Raw genomic sequence first — 26,923 nt, 5'->3', positions numbered from 1 at the left:
TATAATCTGTAGCCTCTGTTAATGGCCATTGTATTCTTAACCTCCATGAGATTGAATTTTTGGATTTTACATATGACTGAGATCGTGTGATCCTGTGCTTCTGAGTTTGGATTATTTCACTTAACACTGTGACTTCCAGTTCTATCCTTGTTGTCACTAATCACAGGACCGCATCCTTTCTATGGTTTCATAGCATTCTATGGAATATATGTGCCACAGTTTCTGTATTTATTCATCCAGTGACAGTCGCTTCCATTTCCTGGCCATTGTCAATACATGTGGACCAATGGAACAGATTATAAATGCCAGAAATTAATTCATGTAATTAATGAATATTGGGTAAACATGCTGAAAATCTTTTCCTGGAGGAAGGCCAGAGTCTTCCAAAACTAGTGTTGGGAAAATTTGATCTCCATATACAGAAGTAAGCAACAAGATGTCTACCTCACAATGTTTACAAAGATGAACTCAGTGTGGATTGAGGATCTATCCCGAAGAGCTGAAGTCATCAAATTACTAAAGGAAAACACAGGCAGAACACTGCAAGACAATGGGACAGCCAAGGACTTCTTGGATAAGCCTGCACAATCACTGGCCGTAACAGCAAAATTGGACAAATGGAATTATGTCAAGCCAAGAAAGTTCTGCACGGCAAAGGAAACACTGAGTAAAGCGAAGAAGACACTAGAAGAATGGCAGAACACATTTTTGAACTGTAAGTGATAAAGGACTAATATCGAGGAGCTTAAGAGACTCGACAAAATAATCCCTTTAAGAAATGGGTTATGGATGTAAACATTTTTTACAGGAGGAAATACAAATGGCCGATGAACACATGAACAGATGCTCAGGACCACGAGCCATCAGGGAAATGGAATAAAAACACCACACAGTAAGGCTTTACTTCACCCCAGGAGCAACAGTTATCATCCCCAAATCACTAAGTTACAAATGTTGGTGAGGGTGTAGAGGAAAGGTATCCTAACACCCTGTTGGTGTTACGAGCATTAAGGAAGACAGGATAAACATTCATCAGAAATCTGTAAATGCCTTACAGTATTTTTTTTAAGGAGATACTAGAGTTTGTTGATACTGATGGGAATTAGCCAATGTAAAGGAGAAACCATTACATCAGGTGAACAGGAAGCAGGGCTGGCTTCGTCATGGAGGGGGACCGGGAGACTAGTGTAGCTATAGAAGAGCACCACACTTGAGTCTTCATTCCTTCTGGTTGCTCTTGCCATATTTTTACTACCCTAAGCTTCCAATTTGTGTTTGTGAATGAAGCTGTGGGCAATTGATTCCTGGTCTTGCATGCTGTGAATTCTCATGGCAGAGGCTTCTGGAGTGGCTGCTCTCTGCAGTGTCTGGGCCCCTTCTGGCCTCATTTGCTGTTGCTAGAGCCCCAAACTGCTGCCCGCCCTCATTCCCCACTAGAGATTTGGATGCTGATTCAAGGATGATTTTGTGTGGATGTGTGCATGGCTCATCACCTCAAGGCTGGCCCTTAGGTAGGTGGAGTTGGATCAGTCTCTTACTTCCTCCTACCTTCACACTCGGATCTGAGAAGCACAACAGGGTTGATTTGGAAGGAAATGATGCGAAGAACGATGCTCCAGGTTAGTATGCAATCTAAACGTGAGGGGACTGGGCCTGAGGCATAGAAAGATTAAGCCATTGAACTGACATCTGATGACCCCATGGCTGGATCCTGAATCTTTTATTTAAAGTCATACCATTTATTTGTGGTATAGATGTCCTCACAGGATGGCTGGTCAGAATGAATTCACAGTATTAAATAAGCATCAGGAATTGCTCTTCAACAAAAAGTACCTAACACCTATGATGCGCCAAGCACCGGATCCAGGGCTCAGGTAGCTGAGTCATCTCATTTCACAATGACAAGCATCTTCACTTCTGCTGCAGCTCCTAGGAGTGTCTCTCCCACAGCATTATTACTTCGCTGGCGGCTCTGCAAAGAACACCTTTTTCCCCCCTGGAGTTCATCAACCAGTTCAGCCCAGCTCTTACGTTCTGCTTGTGTTTTTCTGCTCATTTGGACCCCAAGGATAATTTCAATAGCTTCCATCCATGTCTGTCACTGCTAATTTCATCATCACTATCTGTCATTATCTTCATACTCATATTCATTATCACCATTTCTTCACTTATTTTAGGTTAGCTCAATTACTATTACAGTTTGTGGGATGATTATTACTTTCTTTTATAAAATAGGAAACTCATTGCCACTTGAACACTTCCTTGTTGCCCCAGGGTATAACATACCAGAATACAAACCAACCAACCAACAACAACAAAAAAAAACACATAAAAACCTCAGGATGAAGGCTTGATTTGTGGTATTAAAGGGTATCTGTTTGAATCTTATGTTCCTAATCAACAAGTAGAAATGATCCCAGTCAGTTCTCACTGAAGACATAGTCTCACTAATCTAAATCTAACATGTGCAGGGCTGGCTAATGGAGTGGTAACTCACGGCAGTCATTCTTGGAAAATGTGCACCTCAAGTATCTTGAAAAGTAAACTTTGTAATTATACAGTAATGCATGTGAGCTCTAGGAAGCTTAGAAAATAAAATTCAGGGCTCAGCACAATGGCTCAGTGGCTAAATTCTCACCTTGTCAGGATCCCAGTTTGTGTCCTGGCTGCTCTACTTCCCATCCAGCTCCCTGCTTGTGGCCTGGGAAAGCAGTCGAGCATGGCCCAAAGCCTTGGAACCCTGCACCCGTGTGGGAGAACCAGAAGAAGCTGCTGGCTTCAGACGGGCTCAGCACCGCCTATTGCAACTGTTTGGCCAGTGAACCAGCTATGGAACATCTTTTTGTCACTGCTTCTCTTTGCAGATCTGATCTGCCTTTCCAATAATAAAAATACAAATCTTTCAAAATAAATAAATAAATAAAATTCAGTGTAAAAAATGACCTAGGCTGTGTCAGATACATGACCACTATTGATGTTTTGGGGTGTTCCCTTTTGCAACCTCGCTCTCCATTGTGTTATCTTTCATCCTTCACAGCTGCTGTATTTTGATCCACATTTCTTATTTATGTTTATTTATCAAACATTAATTGTGCTTTTCCTATCAATAGAAAATAAAATTTATAAATACTGGGGTTTTTACATGTTTTGTTTGCTTTTATCTCCTTGGTTCCCACCCATTGGTTCACTCTCCAAATGCCTGTTATCTGCTGGGGCCAGACCAAGCTGAATCCAAGATTCAGAAACTCAATTTTGGTCTCTCAAATGGATGGCAAGAGTTCATTTACTCAAGTCATTACCAAGCTCAATGATGACAGAAAATCAGAGCAAGATTTCGGGGCCAGGAATCAAACCAAGGTATTCTGATGTAGGATTCAGGAATTTTAACTGCTAGGTTACATGCTTACCCCTAAACCTCTTTCAAATCAGTGTGTGGTGGGGCGAGCATCGTGCATGGTGAGTTATTCCAGTGCTGGTGGTGATCCTGGTTGTACACTTCTTCACTGGTGACCAGTCGGGACCAGCCTTGGCTGCTGCAGCCATTTGCAAAGTCAACCAGCAGAAGGAAGCTCTCTCTTCCCACCTCTCTCTGTCACTCTGCCTTTCATATAAATGAGTCGATCAATCATTGAATGAATAATCTTTTTTAAAAAATTAAATTGTGTGTATGTACTATACAGACTCATACCATACATTTTGTCTTCTCATATCATGAGTAGCTTATCTCAATGTCTTATAATTTTTCGGTTTGCTGAAAGTATACCTTAGCAAATGTCCAATTCTGTAAGATGAACATACTGTATTTTACTTAGGCATATATTTGGTTGAAAACACACTTGAGTATTGAAATACAGTTGAGTTCTCCCATATTGTAATTTTGTGACTTTTAATAGTTCTTTGATTCTGAAATATATTTTTGTTGTAGTAGACAAAGATATATATATATATATTCCTTCTTTTAAACTAGGTAAATCATCTCTACAGTAAACAAATATTGAAACAGATTGGTTGGTTTACTTAAATATATTTAATTTTAAGTGTTATTATTAAAAATACAACCACTTGAAAGAGTTGTTTACGTTTTTGTATCTTTTTCTCCCAACTGGGTCTTTCCTGGCATTTTTATGATGAAAACAATATGCGCAATAGAAAACTTGCCATTTTAATTATTTTAAGTGAAAAAGCTCATGGCATTAAGTATATTTATAAAGTCCAACTAGCACCACAATCTATTTCTAGAATGTTTCTTTCCTCTGCAACATGGAAGAAGGTTATTAAAGCATAACCCTTCCCTGTCCCATCTGTCTCCATGAACTCTCTCCGACTCTCTGTCTCTGATTTCGATGACCTTTGATGACTCTCCCTGCCCATGGAAATGGCATCATGCAGTAATTGACTGCGTCTGGCTTGTTTCACTAAGCATGTCTTCAAGGTTCATTTCTGCTAACAAGGATCAGAACTTCATTTTCTTTTATGACTGGATAATATTGAATCAGGCATACATTCTACGCAAAATATGTTGTTTACCCATTTATCTGCTGCTGAGGGTGTGGGTTGTTTCTACCTTGGGACTGCCATGAACACTGTTGTATAAGTCATGGTTTTAGTGCCTGCTTGCTGTTCTTTAAGGGGTAGATGTAAAGCTCAAAGAAAATCCTTAAAAATTCAATTATTAAAGGATTTTTATACGGGGTAGAATTTTGGCACAGTTGCTTAGATGCCACTTGCAACACAGAGCATTTGGATTTATAATAGCAAACTTCTAAAAAATATTGAATCTTTCAATTGTGTATGTAAATAGGTATATAATTTTGCATAAAAAGAAAAACACTAAAAAGACTGAAATAGATCAAAATAGGAATCCTTAGATGGTTTCATGTTGCTTCTTCTTTCTATATTTTAATGATTTGCTATAATAAAACATACCAACTTATGCAAAAATAACCCTTATTGCAAACACAAAGTTGAAACCCATACATAAGGTGGATTTTCTAATAGCAATGTATATTGTAAGGAGTAGTACAAGAATTGCAGTGGAGCTCTCTTTTGTTAAGCATCCCAGCTTTGTTAAATTCTGTGGAGTCATCTGCCATACCTCACCCTTCTTTCCCATCTCTGGATGATCATGACTTTGCGTAACATACTAGCTAACACTTGATTTTTTTAAATTTATATGTCTACTTCCTCCGCCATCTATTTGTTTATATCTGCCTAATTCCTGAAAGGTGAGAAACTGGGTTCCAAGACAAACACACTGTGACACAGTAACATTATGGAAGAACATTGGCTCACCTAGCTTTCATGTTCTCAGAATGCTGAGTGAAGCACACTCAGTCTTCCCTCTCCCTTCAGACAGTATCATTTCCGGAGGATATAACTGAGCCCACGTTCCTTGAGCCAGCCCAACAGTGCCCCACAGGGTCCTGGGCACACAAGTACTCAGAGAGAGGTTTCTGGTTTGACTTGTCAGGAAAAATGGATGTGGCTTCTGGGGATGTGATCTCAGCCTTGTTCCTATGTTGCTGTGACTGTTTCAGAAGAGTTTAAGCAATCTTTCTTTCTCTCTTTTCCCTGGAAATTCAGATTTACCGAGAGGAGAGAGAAAGATCTTCCATCTGCTGGTTCACTCCCTAAGTGGTCACAACAGCCAGATCTGAATTGATCCAAAGCCAGGAGACAGGAGCTTCTTCCAGGTCTCCCATGCAGGTGCACGGTCCCAAGGCTTTGAGGCCATGCTCTACTGCTTTCCTAGGCCACAAGCAGGGAGCTGGATAGGAAGTGGGGCTGCCAGGATTAGAACCAGTACCTATATAGGAACTCGGGCATGCAAGGCAAGGACTTTAGCTACTAGACTACTGCAGCAGGCCATCTCGTTTTTCTTTTGTTTTAAGATTTATTCCTTTTATAGAAAGAGAGTCAGCCAGAGAGATGGGGAAGGAGGAAGAGAGGAAAGAGAAGAGGGCCAGGAGCACAGAACTCCACGTGTCTCTCACATGGGTGGCAGGGACCTAAGTGCCTGGGCCATCTTCCACTCTTTTCGCAGGTGCCTTAGCAGGGAACTGATGGGAAGTGGAACAGTGGGGACCCAAATTAGAATTCTGATATAGGATGCTGACAGGCAATGACTTAACCTCTTGTGCCAAAATGCAAGCTTGAAATGAGCCTTTCTTTATAAATGATTCTTTATGGAAATATAACATGACATATGACACATGCACTTAACTTAATCAAAACAGTGACATCCATCTGAAAAACTTTTTTGCTGGACAAACCAAGCAAAGTCGATACTTTAGAAAGTATAGGAGTTACAAAAGAGGTCAGTTGTTTGTCTTCAGTGTGACAACGTACATGACAGACCACAACTGAATGGCAATGCCTTTCTGTTGCCATAGAGAGATAGATTCCCTTCTGTTCAAAGAGCACGCAGCAGCTCCAACAATGCAAATACCCCTTGGCTCTCACTGTTAATTACCCCTGAGTTGCCACAGGGCTTTCATCTGCGTCCTCACTCCAAGGAGTCAGTGGTTGTAAGGCAGGTAATGTGGAGAGTGACAGTCCTCACAATTTCTGAGCTCAAAGAATGAGCAAGTCAATTTTTCAAGCTGTAAATCTAATGCCTACAGAGAAATGCTTGAATTACTGTTATAGATCTTAGGCTATATTACAACATGATATTATGTTTCATCTCATTTCCTTGGAAGTTGTCTTTCTGATAATTTCAGTGCGGGGATAAAATGAAGAAAACCTACAAGAAATAAGGAAGTATTGACTCTTTTGCAACACTTTCCACAGGTTTTAATAATTTTCCATAGGATGCTTTGCTGGATTTTCCTGGACAAGGTCAGCTTTTTCTGCTATATGTTCCCATTATACCCTGATTGTCACCTTCCTAGTTGAAATTCATCAATGTTTCTAAAAGAATAAAGGGAAATTTTAAATTATTGGAAGGTTTCTGGAGATGCTGACAGAGTAATCAAAATAGTGCCCATACACACATAGAGGCAGACATGGTGATGTCATCAGAACTTGCCCTCTAACTTATGATTCTACTTTATTCCTTGTATTGGCATTATTCTCTTGACCTTTGCTCTGCTTTATATCCAGCCAATTCAGTTCTCATTTTCTGGAAGCTTTGTGACATGTACTTCCAGATCAGAAAATCCAGGATAAAAATGTAGATTGCAATGGCTTGGGCCACAATGTCATAACCAGAATAAGACTTCAGGTTAGAGGTATAGGATGTGGTGCATGACAGACACCTGAGAGCTCAAGTTGTTGATGGAATCTGGACAAGTGGGAAAAGGACAGTAGAAATGTGAGGCCCTAACTGAGAGGAGTAGAGGCAAGAATAGGGGCTTTATTGGAGCCGCATCTACCTGACACTGCGCTTCATACGCTGCTTTGTGGTGCATGACTCATTATTTTGTTCAAAGGACTCAGCAGAGAACAGAATGAAGAGCAGCCAGAGTCCCCTTGAAGAGAAGAACCCTACCACTCTTGCTTACCCACTCTGTGGCCTTGGGAAAATGACTTCATTGTTCTGGCGTTTGTCTTTATTTGTTTAAATGGCAACAGTAGTAGGAATATTTCATAGAGTTGTTGGAGAACTGAGATGACATATAATGAGTATTACTTGCAAAGCTACTGGATTGTAGCAACGATGAATTATCCTGTTGTTCCACCAGACTGTAAGCCATGAAAGAGGTAACCTTGGCTTTTTCACTCCCAGGACCTAGCGAAATGTCTGGCTGTTACTGAGTGGGCAATCAGTGATAGAGTCAGTGAACACAGACTGAGTTCAATGAGCAGTGTCTCTGACCAACTACACACGCACTGTTGACATAGTGAATTGACTTGACCTTTGGAGAAACTTAGTCCTAAGTGGTGTCATGTTTGAGCAAGCAAATTGACACAAAAAGGTAGGCAAGACCTTTATATTTTTATTGACTCATTTTAATTTTATTTGAATGGGAAAGAGAGAGAGAGAGAGAAAGAGAGAGAGAGAGAGAGATCTTTTTTCATTCCCCAAATGCCTACAACAGTCAAGGTTGAGTCAGGCTATAGCCAATAGCCTAGAACTCAGTCTTGGTCTCCCATTGGGGGAGACAGTGACCCAAGGACTTGAGCCTCTACTCTCTCCCTCCTGGAGCTCACAATAGCACGAAGCTGGATTGAAAGTAGGACAGCCGGGACCCCCATCAGGCACTGCACTAGGGGATATGGACGTCCAAGCAGTAACTTAACTGTTCTGCCAAACAGCCCCTTCCCGGGCAGGACTTGTCACATGTCTTTTCCCCTCCATCCTGGGGAGTGCATTTTATTTTGGTACACTTGAATTTATTCAGACTATTCTGTCTTAACTTGCTAACAATGGGGACCACATAGCTTTGGAATTTCACATTGTGCGATATTAGCAAACCATGAATGACATACATAACCAGTATCAGCCAGGTGCAGAGGGCTTCCGCTAAAATGATATTCCTACAAAAGATTCACTTACTAACAAGCTCATGGTTTTTCATTTAAGGAGGAGCAAAAGGGCTATTTGCAAACTTTAAAATATCATTGAATCATGATTTACTTTATATTTTTCCTTTGTGGGGTGGGTGGAGACAGAGATAAAGAGACAGAGTTTCTATGGACTGGCTCGCTCCCCAAATGACCACAATAGCTGAGGCTGTGCCACACACACACACACACACACACACACACACACTGGAGTCAGGAATCCAGTCTGAGTCCCCCACGTGAGCGGCGGGGACCCAGCCTTCTGAACAATCCACACAGACTGTAAGGGCTGTGCGTGAGCAGACAACAGGAGTGAGGAGCACAGCTGGGCTTGGATCCAGGTGTTGCAGTAGGGAAGAGAGAGATGACTGTGTCGGACTTTTTCAAAGATTTTAAAGGAGCTTTGCTTGGAGTTTTCATTTAACCAGATTTCTTTCTGTCTTAGAAAATTGACTGTAACATGAATGAGCTAGTACACAAGATGTGGCCATGGCCAATTGTTTGATTACTCTGGACCTAAGCACCCTTATCTAGATACATTGTAAGGTTGTTGTGATGATAAAAAGTGGTATAAAAAAGGAAATGCCTATCAACGCCGACTTAAACAGACCCTGAAAAACGAATTTGCATCTTCATTGACTCCTGGTAGAATGTATGTTCAAACTTCAATGATATTGTCAGATATTGATTGTAAAAATATTCCAGGTGATAGTAAAACATTAGGATCCCTTCAGCTTTGTCTGTTAACCGGTTACATCTTTAGGCAACCACAAAGCACCATGCTGAGAAGACAGCTGCTAAAACTAGGATGAAAAGATCCCCTGAGCACTGAAGGCACAGGAAAGACCTTGAAGAGTGCACCTCTTGGTCAGCAGTTTGCTCTGTAGGCCATCCACCTTGGCTCAGATTGTCAATGCACATTAGAACCAGGCTCTGCCTTTACCCACACTGCATCCTACTATTGAGGGCCCCAAACACATGCAGCCTAACAGTGTCTCCAGAGGGCCTTCCCATTTTCTTGGCTCCCTGGCTTCTCTGTAAGTCAGAAGAGAAGTTTCCAACAGGAATAGGATCCAAGCACAGAACACAAGAAGTATACACAACAAAGGCTACTTTGTGTTAGAGATAAGAGGAAACATGGGAACAGCACCCTAACACCCTGGAATCTGCAAATGTATTGAAATGACACTTGTGGTCTCCATGTAGCTGCACATGGCCAGGTACTAGGATAGCTTTGGTGCTCTTGATGGGAGCTATTCTGCAGTACAAGTGTTACACGCTGACCAATTGCACCACTGGAGCTCCTATGGGAACTCCTAGCTGTGACATTGCCCTAAGAAGAAGCAGTGGCAGTTCTAATACAGCAGTTGGTGCCACACAGTCAGCTCATCTTCTTACAAACCCTGATGTGATATAATATTAGTTTCATACTCACTTTTTCTTAACTTCTGTGTTTTTAAAGTGAATTAATTTGAAAGGCAGAGTAACAGTGAGGGAGGAGGGGAAGCAGGGAGAAAGGTCTTCCATTGCTGGTTTACTCCCCAAACACCCAAAGCAGTGGAGCTGGGCCAGGAGTCAATAACTCCAGCTGCACCTCCCATGTTGGGGGACAGGGACCCATGTAGTTACACTATCCACTGCTGCCACCAAGCATCTGTATTAACAGGAAGCTGGGATTGGGAGCAATGGAGCCTGGACCCAAACTCAGACACTCCTAGGGGATACAGACATCTGAAGTTGCAGCTTAGTCATTGCATCAACACATGTCTCCTTCAACCCCATTGTGTAGATACAGAAATAGAAATAAGATCTCAGAGCTACTAGGTGTTGGAGCTGGCTCTGGACTGAGATAGCCATATCAGGGCCTGCGTTTTTAATCTCAGAGGCTGACAAGCATTTCTTTGAAGGTCCAGCTGGCATACTGTGGATTTTCATAATCCTGTGATGCATACTCAATTTTTTTAGGATTTATTTTTTAACTTTCATTTGAAAGACAGTTACAGAGAGAGAGAAGGAGAGACATACAGACAGAGGTCTTCCATTTGCTGATTCACTCCCCAAAACCAGCCACAGTGGCCGGAGCTGAGTTGATCTGAAGCTGTGAGCTAAAAGCTCCTTCTGGGTCTCCCATGTGGGTGCAGGAGTCCCATAACTTGAGTTATTCTCTACTGCTTCCCCAGGCCATAAGCAGGGTGCTGCAATGGCAGTAGAAAAGCTGGGAATTTAAACTGGCACATTATGGGACGCTGGGTCTGCTGCAGGAATAGGTTTAACCTGCTATCCCAAGGTGCTGGTTGCTACTGCATGCTCACTTTTAAAACAATCACCTAAGAATGTAAAAAGTATTAGCTGGTGGTCTATTCCAAAGCAGACTGCAGGCCCATTTTGCTATTTACTTTGATCAAAGCTTAAGAACATAGTGGGTATTCCATGTGCCAATCTGATGTGCCGACATACAGTGGATTCTTGTTGACAAATCAATCCACAATTCCTGAGCAGGCATCTGCCACACACCTGGACACTTGCAGCCAATACCAGAATGTCTGGTTTTGCATCCCAGTGCCTCTGCTTTCCTTCCAGCTTCCCACTGATACACATCCTGGGACGCAACAGGCTTAAGAACTTGGGTCCCTGATACCCACATGAAACCAAGATTGAGTTTCCATCTCCTGGATTTTGCCTGATTCTGTGGCACCTTTGGGGAGTGAACCATCCAGTGGAAGAATGAAAGATCTCAATTTCTTAAATAAGAAAAAGTAAAAAGAAATAACACCAACAAAAACAATCCTCAATTATGACTTCATCTTCCTGTTCTTCTGTCTCCAACTGACTGGTTGCATTTCTGGATCAGACTTCTCCTGACTGCTGGACATTTATAAAGAGACTGTCAGGACTGAATTGAAAGCTTCTGTCTTCCAATTACCTTTAATCTGTCACTTGCTTTATTCCTAGATTTTATTTTCACACCTGGAAGTGAATTGTGATATTGGACTAGAATGTGTTCTTTCTCTGATGGACTAGATTTAAAGGCATAAAGAAAATGCATTATCTCTCAGGGTGTGGGCCTGTCACTGTTCTGTGAACTGACACTTGCAAGGTCACATTAACTTAGGCAGCTCAGCTAGTATAAACTTACCAGGAATCCAACCTGTAATTTTTTGTCTCTTTCATCAAGCTTAGAACGATTTATGAAAGGATATGGTCCATGCAAAGATTAGCAATGATGCTTTCTAGGTACCCACTGTTTGCTCAGAGATTCAGAATGTCATTAGCAATCTAGGCTGGGCTGCTGGTGGGGAAATCACAGTGTGTTATTGAATTTGCTCAAGATAAGACCTTGGACTTGCAAATATATCCTCCTGTTATTTTTTTTAACATTCCTGTTGCACATGATATATTATTCAAACTCAAATAACGAATGTTGGGATTGATTGTTTTCCATATTTCACTAGGTAACACAAGCAACATCTTATAAAAATGTTTGTCTAATTATTTTGACCATACCTAGGTTAAAAACAGACCAGATTTTACATGCTGATCCAGTACATATTTATAAACATATAGAATAGATATAAAAGTTTGGGAATAATATTTCTTTCACTATTGTAAAGGCATTTCTGGAATTTTTCTTTTCTGTCACGTTTCACTTAAATTGCTACTGTTTCTTGTGATTGCTGAATTTATTGCATTTTATAATTCACTAATGGTTCCTGACTCACTGTTTGAAAAACAATGCCACCGTGGGTCCAAATGCTACACAATTATAGGGGTCCTTGTTAACCTTAGAGCTCATTTTGATTTATTCACTTTTAACCACAGTGCTAGGCTCTGTGGCAGAGTAGCACTAGCAAGAACCCACGCCAGAACGTGTTTGTGTTTGTTTTGTTTTGTTTTGTTTACCATGAAAGATCGGTTTTATTTTTTAGACAAGGGGAGAGTTGTAGGATCCTTAAGTTTTGAGATTAGTTTCAGTAAGTAGAACTGATTTAAAAACAGCCTCAAGCAATTGAGTGGGTTTTGTGCTAAAATAAAATAATTTGGGACTTCTGGAGAGGAATATTCATCATGTATTCATGTGATAAAAAACACTTGACCTTCAGGAAATTTGGAAAGACTATGTCAGAATTCCCTGTCTTTCCTTTAGGGTGAGCTAATCTAATCGCAGTTGACAAAAGAGGTGGAATGGGTCTGTTACAGACATGAATGGTAACTCCTAGCCATTTACAATTTTATTTATTCAAATTTCCAAAAATCATTATTTAGAATTTTACTCATTCAAATCCTTATTTCAAACACTGGGAAACAAATACAGTCAAAGAGCTTCCTTATGAAAGGCAGTCATAACTGTCACCTCTCTGAGGAAAGCTGAACTTCATCCTTCTCAGCATGGGCATACCTCCATGAGACCATGCTGTGTATAAGCCCCACACCACCTGCTTCTTACGTCTAAGACAAAAACCTTCCAGTGAAAGATCCCCTTCTCAGTGGACTTCCATCTCATATGCATGGGTGGAATAGGTTTCAACACATAAACTGAAGAGTGGTTGTAGTTAGAAGAAAATAAGCAAGGAAGAAGACATTTACGTGCCAATCCTCAGCCCTGCTGTGTGTGCCTAGGGCCAGATCTTGCAATAATCATTCGTGTTAAGACCTTGCTGCCCAGCCTCCTGTTGTGTGTTCTTAGAACCTCATGCCTCTTCCCTTCTCATGAGCAAAAGCATTAATTTTCCATTTATGTTCTAATCCATGAGGCCATCTCTCTGTCTTTCATTTTATTATTTTTTATGGAAAGACAGATCTGCAGAAAGAAAGAAAGAAAGAAAGAAAGGAAAGAAAGGAAAGAAAGGAAGAAAGAAAGAAAGAAAGAAAGAAAGAAAGAAAGAAAGAAAGAAAGAAAGAAAGAAAGAAAAAGAAAGAAAGAAAGAAAGAAAGAAAGAAAGAAAGAAAGAAAGAAAGAAAGAAAGAAAGAAAGAGAGAAAGAAAGAAAGAAAAAGAAAGAAAGAAAGAAAATAAATTAATTCTGTCTGCTAGTACATTCCCCAAATGGCCGTAGTGCCAGAGCTGAGCCAATGTGAAGCTAGGAGCCAGGAGGTCTTACAAGTCTTTCATGTGGGTACAGGGTCCCAAAGACTTGAACCATCCTCCTTTGCTTTCCCAGGTGATAACCAGGAAGCTAGATTGGAGGTGAAGCAGCTGGGACATGAACTGATACCCAAATAGGATCCTGGCATTTGAAAGTAGAGGATTGATCTGTGGAGCCACAGTGCCAGCCCCAATAGTCCATCTCTACAGAGAGCCTTCACTAAGCTGTCAACTTTATAAAGCTCAACAATCTTTGTTTTTTTTTTAACCATGCTCACTCTCTCCCCAGTACTAAGTGCTAATGATTAATTCATAATCAGTGTTCAACAAAGCTTTTCTGGATAAGTAAATTAACATTTGAAGATATTTTGGCATGGTGTTTTTAAACAAGGTACTTCTGTTTAGTCCAGTCTTTATTATCTGTTAGCTACTGAAGAACAAATTATGATCACTCATGATACTTCTGTTTTTGTTGTTTTACAGTCAACTTTGACCACTTTGAAATTTTGCGAGCCATCGGAAAAGGCAGTTTTGGAAAGGTAAGAACCAAATGATTAAAAACCAGCAGGGTTAGGGAGCTCAGTATTAGAGGGTCTTACAGTGCTGAAATTGAGTTCCCAGATCACCAAGAGAGATAGTTCAGAAAAGGCGTTTGTATAATGAAGTTTTATGAAATTGTTACTACAATTTGACGAAAGTGCATGACACCCAGTTACATGGGGGAACAATTACTATTATCAGAATTATCTCAATAAAGTCAAAAAGTAAAACTCTGTTACATTAACGAAACTTAAGACTTTTCTCAAACTCTAGAGGAGATTAATATTTCAGAATTAAAACCAAGTAGGCTGGTCTACATCCCCCCCCCAAAAAAAATAGAACCTGGATTTGGTGCAAAAATCCAGGGCAGTCAACAGGGACACTTGCCACTATAGAGGCTGGCTTCCAAGGAAGCCCCACCCACTGTGCCAAAAAGACATGACCTTTGCAAAGAAGACTGTCCCCAGAATTGAAGGACCTCTGGATCAGAATCACCAAGTCCATTGGCCCATCACTGAAGCTCTTCACTGAGCCTGGCACAGCTACTGAGGGGACAGCCTGCAGTCCTGCTGTCATGACAGGTCAAGCTGTAAATGCCTATAGCCTCCTATAACTAACCAGGTAGATATGAGCCTCTGCGTGCAACTATGGGAAAATCTGTGTGGCTTAAATGATCAGAAGTCTTGCCCTTATTCATAACATTTCCAAAGTGGGTTCGAGTCCTCTCCCTGTGGGGAGCCCATGGAAATCTCCTTTGCCATGTATTAAGGGGACTATGAAGTCCACTGTAAAATCCTGGGAGAGATTTCAGATTCTACAGACAGGAAGCCTTCTGCCCAGCAGTGTTCCACACAGGGTCCACATAGGATCTCTGTTGCTTCAAAGCTCAATCTGAAGCAGCTCCAATTCAGCTGCGATGGGTTGATTGGGTCACTTTAGCTACCCTGGCTGCTGAACAGTCAGGCTTTTCCTTGCAAATTCATTTCTCAAGGTTAAAACTCAGGAAGACTGCTGGGGTGGGTCCATGAAGAGGTGGCTATTACAGATCACGATAACCCGCCATGTCTCTGCACGTCACTGTGTTTCAGAAGATGCTGAAAAGATGACCACAAAAGCACGAAGCTGCCTGCTTCCATGTCTGATCTTGGTCAGTTGCACAATCTTGTTCCTGACCACTCAAAAACCCCTTTCTTGGCTCAGTTTACTATGAACACACTGTTCCTAGCCAAGGCCCCTTTTCCAGGATTCCTGTCCAGAGCAACATCCCCTGAGAGATAGCTCTTCTGAGCTATGTGGAATAATGATCAAGATTACTGGCCCTTTAAATCAGTCAGCTCAGCAGCAACCCGACCCTCTCTGTACCAGACTCTGTGCTTAACTCAGTTCTATGTAGGTTGTCTTATAAATCATCGGAAGCAACCCAGGTTAACCCTAGCAGTCCCTCACAACCTTTCCCAGGTACTACAATGGCAGGAACTCTTCAGCATTTGGAAGAATGAACCCAAGGAAGAATACTACTTTCATGTGATATTTTTCTAGACTTGTTCATGGTGCTGCTTGAAGGCTGACGTGACCAGAAGTCAATGATGAATATCTGACTCTTAAAACAGCTGGTTCCTGAAGACCCCTAGATACCTTGGCTTGTGTCCCTTTACACCCCTCCTAGCCAATTTTCTCCTTGTTTACCTTGGGCCAGGCACCCTTCAGTTATTGGAATGGCTCTTTCATTTACCACTTCAGAACTCAAAAGGTACTCAATTCCAGTCACTGCTCCCGTGTTCCAGGGATGCTATGGGAGAGAGAGAATCCACTCCCATCTATTTCCCTTCTTGGCAGGAAGTTGCCATGGAGACTGTTAGCATCTCCATTCTCCGTTTCTTCCTCACCCACAGCTCTTGTCTATGTAACACCAGAAGTTTTTGCTTCCTTCTGTGAACATGTTCAAATGCTGGGTTTGTTGGAACTCTGGGCATGAACCCCTAGGTCTGAGGAAAGTTGGTGTAGTTAACCTAAAGGCTAGTGGAATGTTCATTGCTCCTGACAGCCCTGCATCTGGGCACATGCCAAACTGCTTAGGCAATGCACTGTGAACTCCACCCAGGATCCTTTCTACGTATCCTCCAACCACTTTCCTGGGGTCCCTGTGGCACTGTGCATCTCCCCCAAGGGACTCTGTCTGGTACTCAGTCTGAGTGAAGCCCCATTGCCAACTTCCCTGCATTCTCTCCGAACAGACTCCTGGACCAACACCACCCGCTTTGTTTGTCCCCTATTCTGTCTGTTCTAAAACAAAGTCTTATCCACTTAGGAAAGAGTTTTCAGAATTTTTTCCAAATTATACTAATTGTACCTCCAGTAGTAGTTGTCAAATATGACTTCATCCTTTTCATGTGGGAAATAAGCCACCCAACTGTTTATGCTCTTTTACATAGTGGAACTGTGTTCTTATCTTCAAAACCTATCATGAAAAATACATATTTACTCTAACGTTTTGGAAAAAAAACATCTAGATTCAAACCTTCATATTAGTTTCTCTGTGGAGATATACTTTAAGGGAAAATACTATTTCCTATTTCCATTAAATTTCATTTTTAAATTATCTGCGATGTATTTTATCAGGTTTCATAGGGGCCTTCAAAGGATAACATTTTTTGAGGCCACAAACTAATGATAGGTAATGCTTTCCCAAGGATTCAAGTCCTTTTCAATTCTACAGTGTGTGGTTATAAACAGCAATTCTTCACACAATGTTGTTCAACTTGGCAGTTTAGTCATGTCCATTCTAGTCACTCAAAGCAGGATTGTTTGTTAGATGTTGTTTGTTATTGGAAGAGTCCTGACAAAGAGGCATCTATTTTCTTCAAAATACTGTCTAAAGAATCACCCCCACCCCAAAACAAAAACAGGCAAACAGCAGTGAATCAAGAATTGATGTAGTGCATGGGGAAGCTAATCAAATGTGTGCTCTGAAATCAGAGCAAAAGGCAAACCTCCAGCCGCAGGGAATGTGCAATGGTTAAGGCCTCCCAGCTGTGGGTGCTCTACCTCCTGGCCCTGTGATTGTTTCTTGTCTCCTTAATCACTTCTCGCTTGCATTGTGCGGTTAGGTCTGCATCGTCCAGAAGAATGACACCAAGAAAATGTATGCCATGAAGTACATGAACAAACAGAAGTGTGTGGAACGCAACGAAGTGAGAAATGTCTTCAAGGAGCTGCAGATCATGCAGGGCCTGGAGCATCCCTTCCTGGTTAACCTGTGGTAAGCGTTTCCCTGGGCCCTCCCACCTTCATCATCATTGTCTCAGCCATGGGAATGGTGCCTTGGGAGGACCATCCAAGGGCTTCTGGTCGTCCCAGGTTTGTGGACTTTGTGATGCAATACATTATTTATTTTATTTTCACCAATACATGCTTCTTGGCTGGGTTGATCATCACAGTTTTCCTTCTCCCTGAGGTCAGTATATTTGAAGAAATCATTGTCATGAACAGGCAATGAGTTCTGGCAGTGGGTGATTAATTATATAGTTTTTGCCTACAAACTGAGGGGCAGAGGCTATTTTGGGAGCCAACTATACCTTTACTGATTGGTGTGAGTTTGATTTCCAGAATTGTACAAAGCACTTGCTCCTTAAAATAACTGGCAGTAAGTTGGGTTCCTTGTGGCACACTTTTTAAGCAGCCACTTATATACCTGTGCAGTGAGAAAGGGAAGGTGCTGCTTTTCATCAAAGTGGATTTTTTTTTAACAGGGCTGGAGTTAACTTAGGCTAGTGACTAGACATTGAATGACTGTGACCTGCTGTCAAGGCCATTACCATAATTCAAAGCTCAGAAATCGGCAAAGAAGATTGCAGTATCTATTACCTCTTGTTCTTGTGCGTTAAAGTTTTCATGTCTCTTGCTCTACATCTTAATGCATCCATTATGTTAAGAGCCAGTTCTTAAAGTTAACTCAGGATGACTGTTTTTTAAATATGCATACCAAGCAGTTCTTACCAGCAAAGACACGCAATGTCTTTGTCTAAAGGATGCTAATGGAAAAGTAATTGAGATTTCGCTATGTGTTTAGTGACATCTTTTGGAAGAATCAGTGCATAAAATTAACCCCCACCATCTTTCATTAATACAGTTCACTTCCTATCCAGTTCGTGCCAAGGTTCTGGACCGCAGTTGAAAGGAAGATGGCTCTATGTGACTTGGAAATAGATCTATTATAGTGTCTGCACTACTTAGACGTGGTCGTGTAATTTTAGCTCAGCCTCCGTGTATTTAATCAGTATGTTAGAGTGGCTTATTCAAAATGCTGCTACATCAAAAGTTACAATGAATGTGGTTCTCTTTTCCTTAGCAATCATCAGATTGCCTTTATTCCTCTGTCATTGCACCCTAAGGATAACAAGGTAGTGCCACTTCAGAGCCTTGCTTTATTCAAAGTCACATTTTCTTTCTTCAAAAGTTCAGTCTGGGAATCTTCTTACAGCAAGGAGACTTTTCCTACAGGCACACAGAGCATATTGCTTTTTAATATTTACCTATTATTGTTGCAGGCAAAGTTGATATCATCCTACTCTTAGGTTTTCTGCTAATTAATTTATTTAAAAGGTGGAGTTTCAGGGGCCAGTACCGTGGCGCAAAAGGCTAATCTTTCACCTGTGGCTCCAGCATCTCATATGGGTGCCTGTTTGTGTCGCAGCTGCTCCACTTCCCATCCAGCTCCCTGCTTATGGCCTGGGAAAGCAGCAGAAGATGACCCAAGATCTTTGGACCCTGCACCCATATGGAGGACCTGGAAGAGACCAGTGTGGCCATTTTGGGAGTAAACCAGCAGATGGAAGATCTATCTCTGTCTCTTACTTCTATCAGTCTCACTTTCAAATAAATTTTTTTAAATCAGAAATATATATATACAGTTATGTATTATCATATTATAGATGTCATAATTATATAATATGTATCCATACATATATATATAGAGAGAGAATATATTCTAACCCCTATTCACTCTCAAGATGGCCACAATGGCCCCGGCTGGGTCAAGCCAAAGCTGAGAGCTTTATCCTGGTTAGTCTGTGGGTAGAAGGGACCCAAGTACTGGGCAGTTCTTCTCCTGATTTTACGCTGGCCCCCTAGTCTTATGTTTTTAAATCATGGACTTATGAGTTGTTAGACTGAACCCAGGTTTGGAAATTTTCCTATTTGATAACTAGATGTCATGCCAGATAGCTGTTCTCCATGCATACTAACTTGGGGAGAACATAATACTGTAATTTTTCCTTCTAGCTTCTCACATTGACATGCACGTGATGCATTGGGCATGATTAAGATTGACAGAGGACAGTGGAGGGATGACTCCCACCCCAAAGATTCTGTCTTCACCTACATAACGGAAACCGAAGGGAAACGTTCTTAAATGCACAATATAAAATATTTTCATCTTTCAAATCCTTAGCTAGAGCATTTGTAAATCCTTGTTATTCTTGTTAATAAATATATTTTGCCTTAATAAATACAGCATGATCAAATGTAAATGAATCCTTCTACAGCTACTATGAGCTTCTGAAAGTGTGATTATGATTTATTATTGTCTTAAAACCTACTTTGGTATTAGGATGACTACACATACTCAATTTTATTTCTGGTTGCATGGAATATCTCCTTCCATTCCTTCACTATTCTAACATCTCCCCATTGTCCAAACCAGCACATCTTTTCTCCTATTCAGACATCTTGGATATCCTTTATTGAAAAAAACAAAAAACAAAATTAAAAAAAAACCCTAGGCTTTGAACTAACGTGTGTGCAGGTAAATACATATGACATCTCAAAACTTTATTGTGGTCAACTTAAGAAACAAGAATTATACAGATAAAATGAGTTTTCAGTTTTCCTACCATGAAACCATCAGTCCTGACGTGCAGATGGATGCTATCTAGCAAAATGTCTATATTTGCCTTTCTGGATTTGATCCTGCATTAGTCCCATTCCTTCTTTCATTCACATATATGTTCATTGAGCAGCATAAATAGCTTATAGTTAAATTCAGGTTGCCAGATAAATATAGGGTGTATAGTAGAATTTCAGATAAATATCTATTCATTTGGGGCATAACTCCAAAGTATTGGAGGGGACATATTTTTACTAAAAATGATTAATTATCTATCCTAATTTCAAATGTAACCAACTGGGGCAAGTATTTGGCACAGGGGCTAAGATGTCGTTTGGAAACACACACACACCCCCGTCTTCTATCAGAATTCCCCACTGGAGCCTAGGCTCTGTGTCTTTGAGGTTTGGGATGTTGTTTTCTTTCTTTTTTCACTTGAAAGGAAGGTAGAACTATAGAGAGAGGAGGAGAGACAGAAAGAGCTCTTCTTTCTACTGATTCACTTTCCAAATAGCCTCGATGGCCAGAGCTAGGCCAATCCAAAGCCACAAGACAGGAGACAGGAGCGTTTTCCTGATCTCCCATGTGGTACAGGAGCTAAGGACTTGAGCTATTCTCCATTGCTTTCTTAGGCCACAAACTGCTCCAGAGGAACCAGGAAACACAATAGTGCTCATATGGGATGCTGGTGCTCGCAGGCAAGTGTTAGCATATTGAGCCACCATGCTGGCCCCTGATTTCTGCTGCTTATTCCAGCTTCCTGCTTATTTGTGTCCCAGAAGGCAGAGAGGCTCAGCCCTGGATGCCCCAGAAATTCTCTCTCTCTCTCCACAACTGTCAATGGCATTCTCTTTGCTTTTCAAACGAAATGACAATCTGATGTGCCAGATGTTACCCATAACTGGGAGAGACTGGCATTCATTACAGGGCATGTGAACATGGAAACCATGAGATGCACACAAAGCCATCGGTATGAGGAGCCGCATGTGCAGTGTGCTGGGTACGTGTGTTTCCAGTAAGGCAGTCGGCCTGTCTGGGACCTGAGCTGTGAAGAGGGAAACACAGACAGACTAGAAAGTCAACCTTGTCCGGCTCCCAGAACCTGACCCTACTCTGGAGCAGGCGTCTGCTGCGGGCCACCTTATCAAGTAAAGGCTGCCAGACAGGCCTGGCATCCAGGATGTGTAAATCAAATCCTGCTAGCCGTCTTTCCAGAGGGCTCTTAACAATGCCCTAGCAACCCAAAGCTTGAGAGCAAACAGGCCCCAGTCATGCTCAGCACAGCCAGCTCCTCGGAAGGCTGTTGTGAATTGATATGAAACCTCCTGCTTTGTGGTTCTCCTCAGCACCACCACCTCCCCCACCCCAACTTTGTCCCTGTGAACAGACAAGGGCCATACATGGCTTCAAGAACTTGGGTCACCAGAGCACCCGTGTTTTTTTAAGATTTATTTTATTTTTTATTGGAAAGTAAGATATACAGAGAGGAGAAGAGAGACAGAGAGGAAGATCTTCGATCCACTGATTCACTCCCTAAGAGGCTGCAACAGCCAGAGCTGAGCCCATCTGAAGCCAGGAGTTGGGAGCCTCTTCTGGGTCTCCCGCGTGGGTGCAGAGTCCCAAGGCTTTGGGCTGTCCTTGACTGCTTTCCCAGGCCACAGCAGGGAGCAGGATAGGAAGTGGCACCATCAGGACATGAACTGGCACCCATATGGGATCCCAGCACATGTAAGGCGAAGACTTTAACCTCTAGGCTACCATGCCAGGCCCAGCACCTGTCTTTTAAGTGGAAGGGAGTATGACAAGTAGCCTTTTGGGGCAATAAACCCAACCCAGTAGATGTGTTGGCTAGAAGGAACCATGCTAATCTGTGACTGGGATCCTAGGCTGTGAGACCAAGAGGACCTGCAGAGCCATGATGTCAGCCCTAACCACTTTCTTGGTAGTGATACCCCATTGCTGAGGGTTTTGCGCCTGTTACCTCACTTGCTCATTATAGCAACCTCCTGGTGATAGGGAATGCTATTCCCATTCTATATCGAAGGAAACTGAAGCCCAGTGGCAGAGCAGGATCCAGCCTAGGAATGCTAACACCAAAGCCCACGCTCTTCCTCATCTCCTACAGACAATGTGTGTGGCTCCCTTATCAAATAGGTAAGGGCTTCTGATTCTGCTTTTAGAATGGAGGCTTGTGTTTGTTGGGGTTGTTGGGGGGGTTGTGTTGGTGGGGTGGATAAAATTTGTTTCAGTTTTCCCTCCTAAGTTCATGGGGGGGCTGTGGTGAACGGCAGAAATGGGCCAAGGGAGTCATGTGCTGCTCCTTGCTGTCACAACACATCAGCTCCCTGCGATGGAGGTGGTAAAGCTGCTAACCATTAGAGCGGAGTTTCCCTACAATGTGTGAAGCCACAAACTAACAACAAGGCGTGGGAGGATTCAGGTGTCTTGAAAAGTCATTCTATGAAGCAAGTAAAACAGAAGTCATGAAATGAATCCAATTAGAAGAAAAATATCCACTTGAGATCGTGCCTAGGAATTTAGATAATTCCAACCAGTACAGTTTTGTCCGATTCTCCATAGATTACATTTAATAAATGTTAGTTTGTTTTTTGTTGCTGTCTTAAAGCACATATGTGGGTTTACCTGGAACTGAAGTTTAATTGGTGAGGTATCCACACTATGGTCAGGTTTTTTTTTAAAAAAAAATTCATTAGTTTTTAAAAGAATCAATGTAGTTTGTAGATACAGTTCTTTAATATAATAAGATTGCATTCTCTGTTTCTCTCTCTCTCACCCATCCCTCCCACACTACAGCCAGGTTTGATGAATTGGTGAGATGTCGGAAGTAGGTATAAAGAAGTAGATTCTCAGGGGAATATGAGAAACTGTATTACATGAAGTCACAACTAACATTTTAGATAATTTGTTATTTGCACATGCTTGGCTAAAATGTTATTTGCATACTCTCATATCTTTCTACCGTGGTCCCTTTAAGGGACTTCATATTTTTCTCTGATAAAAGTGATTAAGTGGGTAAATGACTGGTTCCATTCTTGCCAAAACCACAGAACCAGGAAGTCACAGTAATTCCCAATTCCCAAATTTTCTAAGACTCTCAGGATTAAATTACACTTTAATTACTTTATAGACTTATCATCACTTACATAATAGATATGTATCAGTATTATATCTCTAACGCCATACATTTAAAAATTAAGTACAACTACAAAATCTATTTGAAAATTTCAAGCAACCATTCAATATGCTCAATTTTAATACTAGAGTGAAACCGAATCCCTGCTTCTGCTCCAGCAGCCTCTGGCCTGTGTTGCTGCTTTCCTGCTGAAGAGTTTCAACTGTTGAATATCACCAATAGAATTGGATACTGGGGCCGGAGAGACAAGAGCAGAAGCCAAAGTGACTGAAATGTTTCTGAAGACACCAGCAGCCTGCTTGGGCTACAGGTTCTAGATAGGGAGGGATTTCAGGTGAATTAAACCCAAAGTGACTAGGATGAGCGTGTTAAGGCCATGCAGAATGTCTGTAGCCGGTAGCAAATGTCAGGATGTCCTCCCACTGCCTGAGAATCCTGAGCAGGGCCTAGGATGGTCAGTAAGAATATAAATTGCCTTTTTGGCTAGAAAGTCTGACATGTAGACAACACACTGTGCCAGATCAGGTTGCTGTTTCTTGACCCCAGAGAAAGGCCAGTCACAGAGTCAGACCCAGCGGGTCCTGTACCTCCCTCTGCCCTGCCTGAGCTCGCTCAGCCACACTCTGAATCACAAGTGGTTCTAATTCCATCAGGCATCCCAATTCACCAACTTAGTCTGCCAGCCTTAGTCTGTGATTGTCAGGGAACACAAAAGGCTTCTAACGTTGTGTTTTTTTTTTTCTGGACCTCAGATTAATTAGAGAAGTCTAATTTAATGCTTCTTCATTATCACTTGCATACGTGCCTTGGCCTTTCTTTATACCCAAGGAACAAGATGCTGCAATTCCCCTGTGCCTGTTTACCAGTTATGCTAGTCTCTGAGGTAGTTGTCTCAAGTGATTCTGAAGAAAATAATAACAGCCACACTTCCCCCAGAGAATCCTCATCAATAACATCTTCAGAGGCAGTACACAAGATGACAGCTCACAAAATATTATTCAAAGGTCTGTCCAGAGAAAGGTCAGAGCTTCAGAAAGATCAGCTGCTCTATCAGAACATGAGGAAAATTATCTGAAACAGCTTACATAATTTTTTTAAAAATCATCTATAGTTTTTCTCATTGGGTAACTTGTACATTTTTGAGCAGCTTATTTGAGGTCATAATTTATAATTGAGTCACACAAGTATATAAATTACTTTCTATGAAATTTCTATGACTCTGCCAATCACAGTTCCCAGCACTGCCATTTGTGTAACTACATATTTATGTGTATGAATACAGATGTCTTGAAAATTTACTTCTGTTTCATGTATTTATTTATTTAAAGATTTATTTTCTCTTTATTAGAAAAACAGATCTATCTAGAGAAGGAGACACAAAGATCTTCCATCTGCTGGTTCATTGCTCAAGTGGCCCCAGTGGCCAGAGCTAAGCCATCTACAGTTTGGAGCCAGTAGCTTCTTTTGGGTCTCCCACGTTGGTACAGGTTCCCAAGCCTGGAGCCATCCACTGCTTTCCCAAGCACACAAGCAGGGAGTTGAATGGGAAGTGGAGCAGCCAGGACACGAACCAGTGCCCACATGGGATCCCAGCAGCTAGTTGAAAGGCAAAGGTTTAGCCACTAAGCCATCATGCTGGGCCCATGTTTTATTTATTTTAAAGGCTGAGGAAAAATCTTCCCTGTGCTATTACCCTCCCCCAGGTACCTGCCACAACCAGGGCTGGACTGGCTGAGGTTATGAACCTAGAACATATTCCTGGTCCACCAGGAGGAAGGCAGAGATTCAAACACTGCATCCATCACCTGCTGATTATGTGGTTCTGTTTAGCAGGAGACTGGAGTGGCAAGCAGAGCCCCACATTTCCTTCTGAGATGTGGGTTTTCAGAGAAATGTCTTAACACTTTAACCTTTAACTGCCCATCCCTAACTACAGGTGTTTAACAGTGGTTAGCTTCAACAAGAGAGGAATCTTACCCTTTATCTCTTTATCCTCATCACCTTGCAGGAAGAGATGCATAATAGTGATTTATAAAGTAGTCGTTGAACAAACAGGTGCCCATTATGTACCAAGCCATGTACCAGCGTTGCTGATAGAGAAGAGAAAGCCTTCAACTTGCCATCAAATCGAAATTTGGGGTTTTAAAAAAATAAGTGGCGATACAATGAATGCTGTATAGTAGAGAAATCTCTGAATGCCTTAGAAGTATAAGAGGGAAATACCAAGGGGCAATATCCAATTTAAATTTAGCAAGAAAAGGCCAAAGTTAGTCAATCCATATAGAAAATCAAGAATCCAAAGCAACCTTCTCTTTATGAAAGAATTATAGCTAAAGCACAAACGGGAAAGGATACAGCTCACCATATTCCTAAGGAGTCTTTTATACGGGTAAGGGTTGGTAATACCACAATATAGACATACTAATTACACAGCTCCTAATAAAACAGACTATCATCTCTGAAGTGATTGTACCCATCATACAAAATAAATAAATAAATAAAAACGGAGCTTGACTCTGAGCAAGCCCCGAGCTCTAACTAGCGATTTTTACAGACTTTGAGGAGCTGTGGAGCATGGAGTAAGACATGACATGAATGACACCGGAAAATGCAGCCTGAGAAAATGCTACCAGCAAAAATGACTCAACTTTCTCAACTGAAAAGTATCGGCAATAAATGAAGAATAGGTCAAGGAAGTTGAAAAATAAAAGGAGATCTAAAAGCCCACAAACCAGTGGCATTTCATATATGTTGCTTGCACCAATTTATTTTTTTTAAAGATTTATTTTTTTTTATTACAAAGTCAGATATACAGAGAGGAGGAGAGACAGAGAGGAAGATCTTTCGTCCGAAGATTCACTTCCCAAGTGAGCTCAACGTCCGGTGCTGTGCCAATCCGGAGCCAGGAGCCACACGGGTGCAGGATCCCAAAGCATTGGGCCGTCCTCAACTGCTTTCCCAGGCCACAAGCAGGGAGTTGGATGGGAAGTGGAGCTGCCAGGGTTAGAACTGGCACCCATATGGGATCCCGGGGCTTTCAAGGCGAGGACTTTAGCCACTAGGCCACCGCGCCGGGACCACTTGCACCAATTTATATGACTCAAGCATATTTTAAATTTGTTTTAGAAAAAAAAATGTGAAGTTCTCAGGGAAATATGAATATTGGCTAGTATTTGGCAAAAGTTTAGATTTATATAAACTTGACCTTCTTGGTTAGATCTTTTCTTGATGAGCTAACATATCAGTTATAACAAAGTCAAACGAAATCATTTCCTTATATTTGACATTTTAAATGTAAAAATCTGAATCAAAAAAATGACTTATGATCTAAACATCTGGATTATTGATTATTTTTTTCTCCAGCAAAAAATACTATGCATAGAATTGCATATGTATGTAATATGTAATATGTCTCTTTTCATTTTGGTGTTGTGTGTATTTTTTAATATACCCTTTCATGTACATTAAGCAATTTTTGTAGTATATCACATACTATAGTATAATACTTTCTATCTCTTCCTTTGTTTTCATTATATAATGTACTGGAAATTTTCTATATCAAACTATAGGTCTGACAATTTAGAAAATTTGCTGTGTGATATTTAGCATGAATTCACCATCATGTATTTGCATGTTCCCCTATTACTGAAAATGTGGATTGCTTGGGATTTTATATGATCTGATGAGTATTCTAAGTACATCTTGGGTACTTTGCATTTATATACACAATGAGAGTTCTTGCAAAAAAATCACAT

At 41.3% G+C, this 26,923-nt stretch overlaps 1 protein-coding gene across 1 annotated transcript in view; it reads left to right on the top strand.

Annotated features, from left to right (window-relative positions):
- The window catches only part of STK32A (serine/threonine kinase 32A), a 99,927-nt gene that overhangs the window by 14,780 nt on the left and 58,224 nt on the right, over nt 1-26,923 (top strand). The window contains exons 3-4 of the mRNA XM_004586533.2: nt 14,074-14,129; nt 17,238-17,389. Coding sequence (XP_004586590.1) covers nt 14,074-14,129; nt 17,238-17,389 — 208 coding nt within the window. The remainder of the gene's footprint in view (nt 1-14,073; nt 14,130-17,237; nt 17,390-26,923) is intronic.

The sequence above is a fragment of the Ochotona princeps genome, chromosome 19 (assembly GCF_030435755.1).
Source record: "Ochotona princeps isolate mOchPri1 chromosome 19, mOchPri1.hap1, whole genome shotgun sequence".
NCBI classification, from domain to species: Eukaryota; Metazoa; Chordata; class Mammalia; order Lagomorpha; family Ochotonidae; genus Ochotona; species Ochotona princeps.
This window is presented reverse-complemented; position numbering and strand designations above follow the sequence as displayed.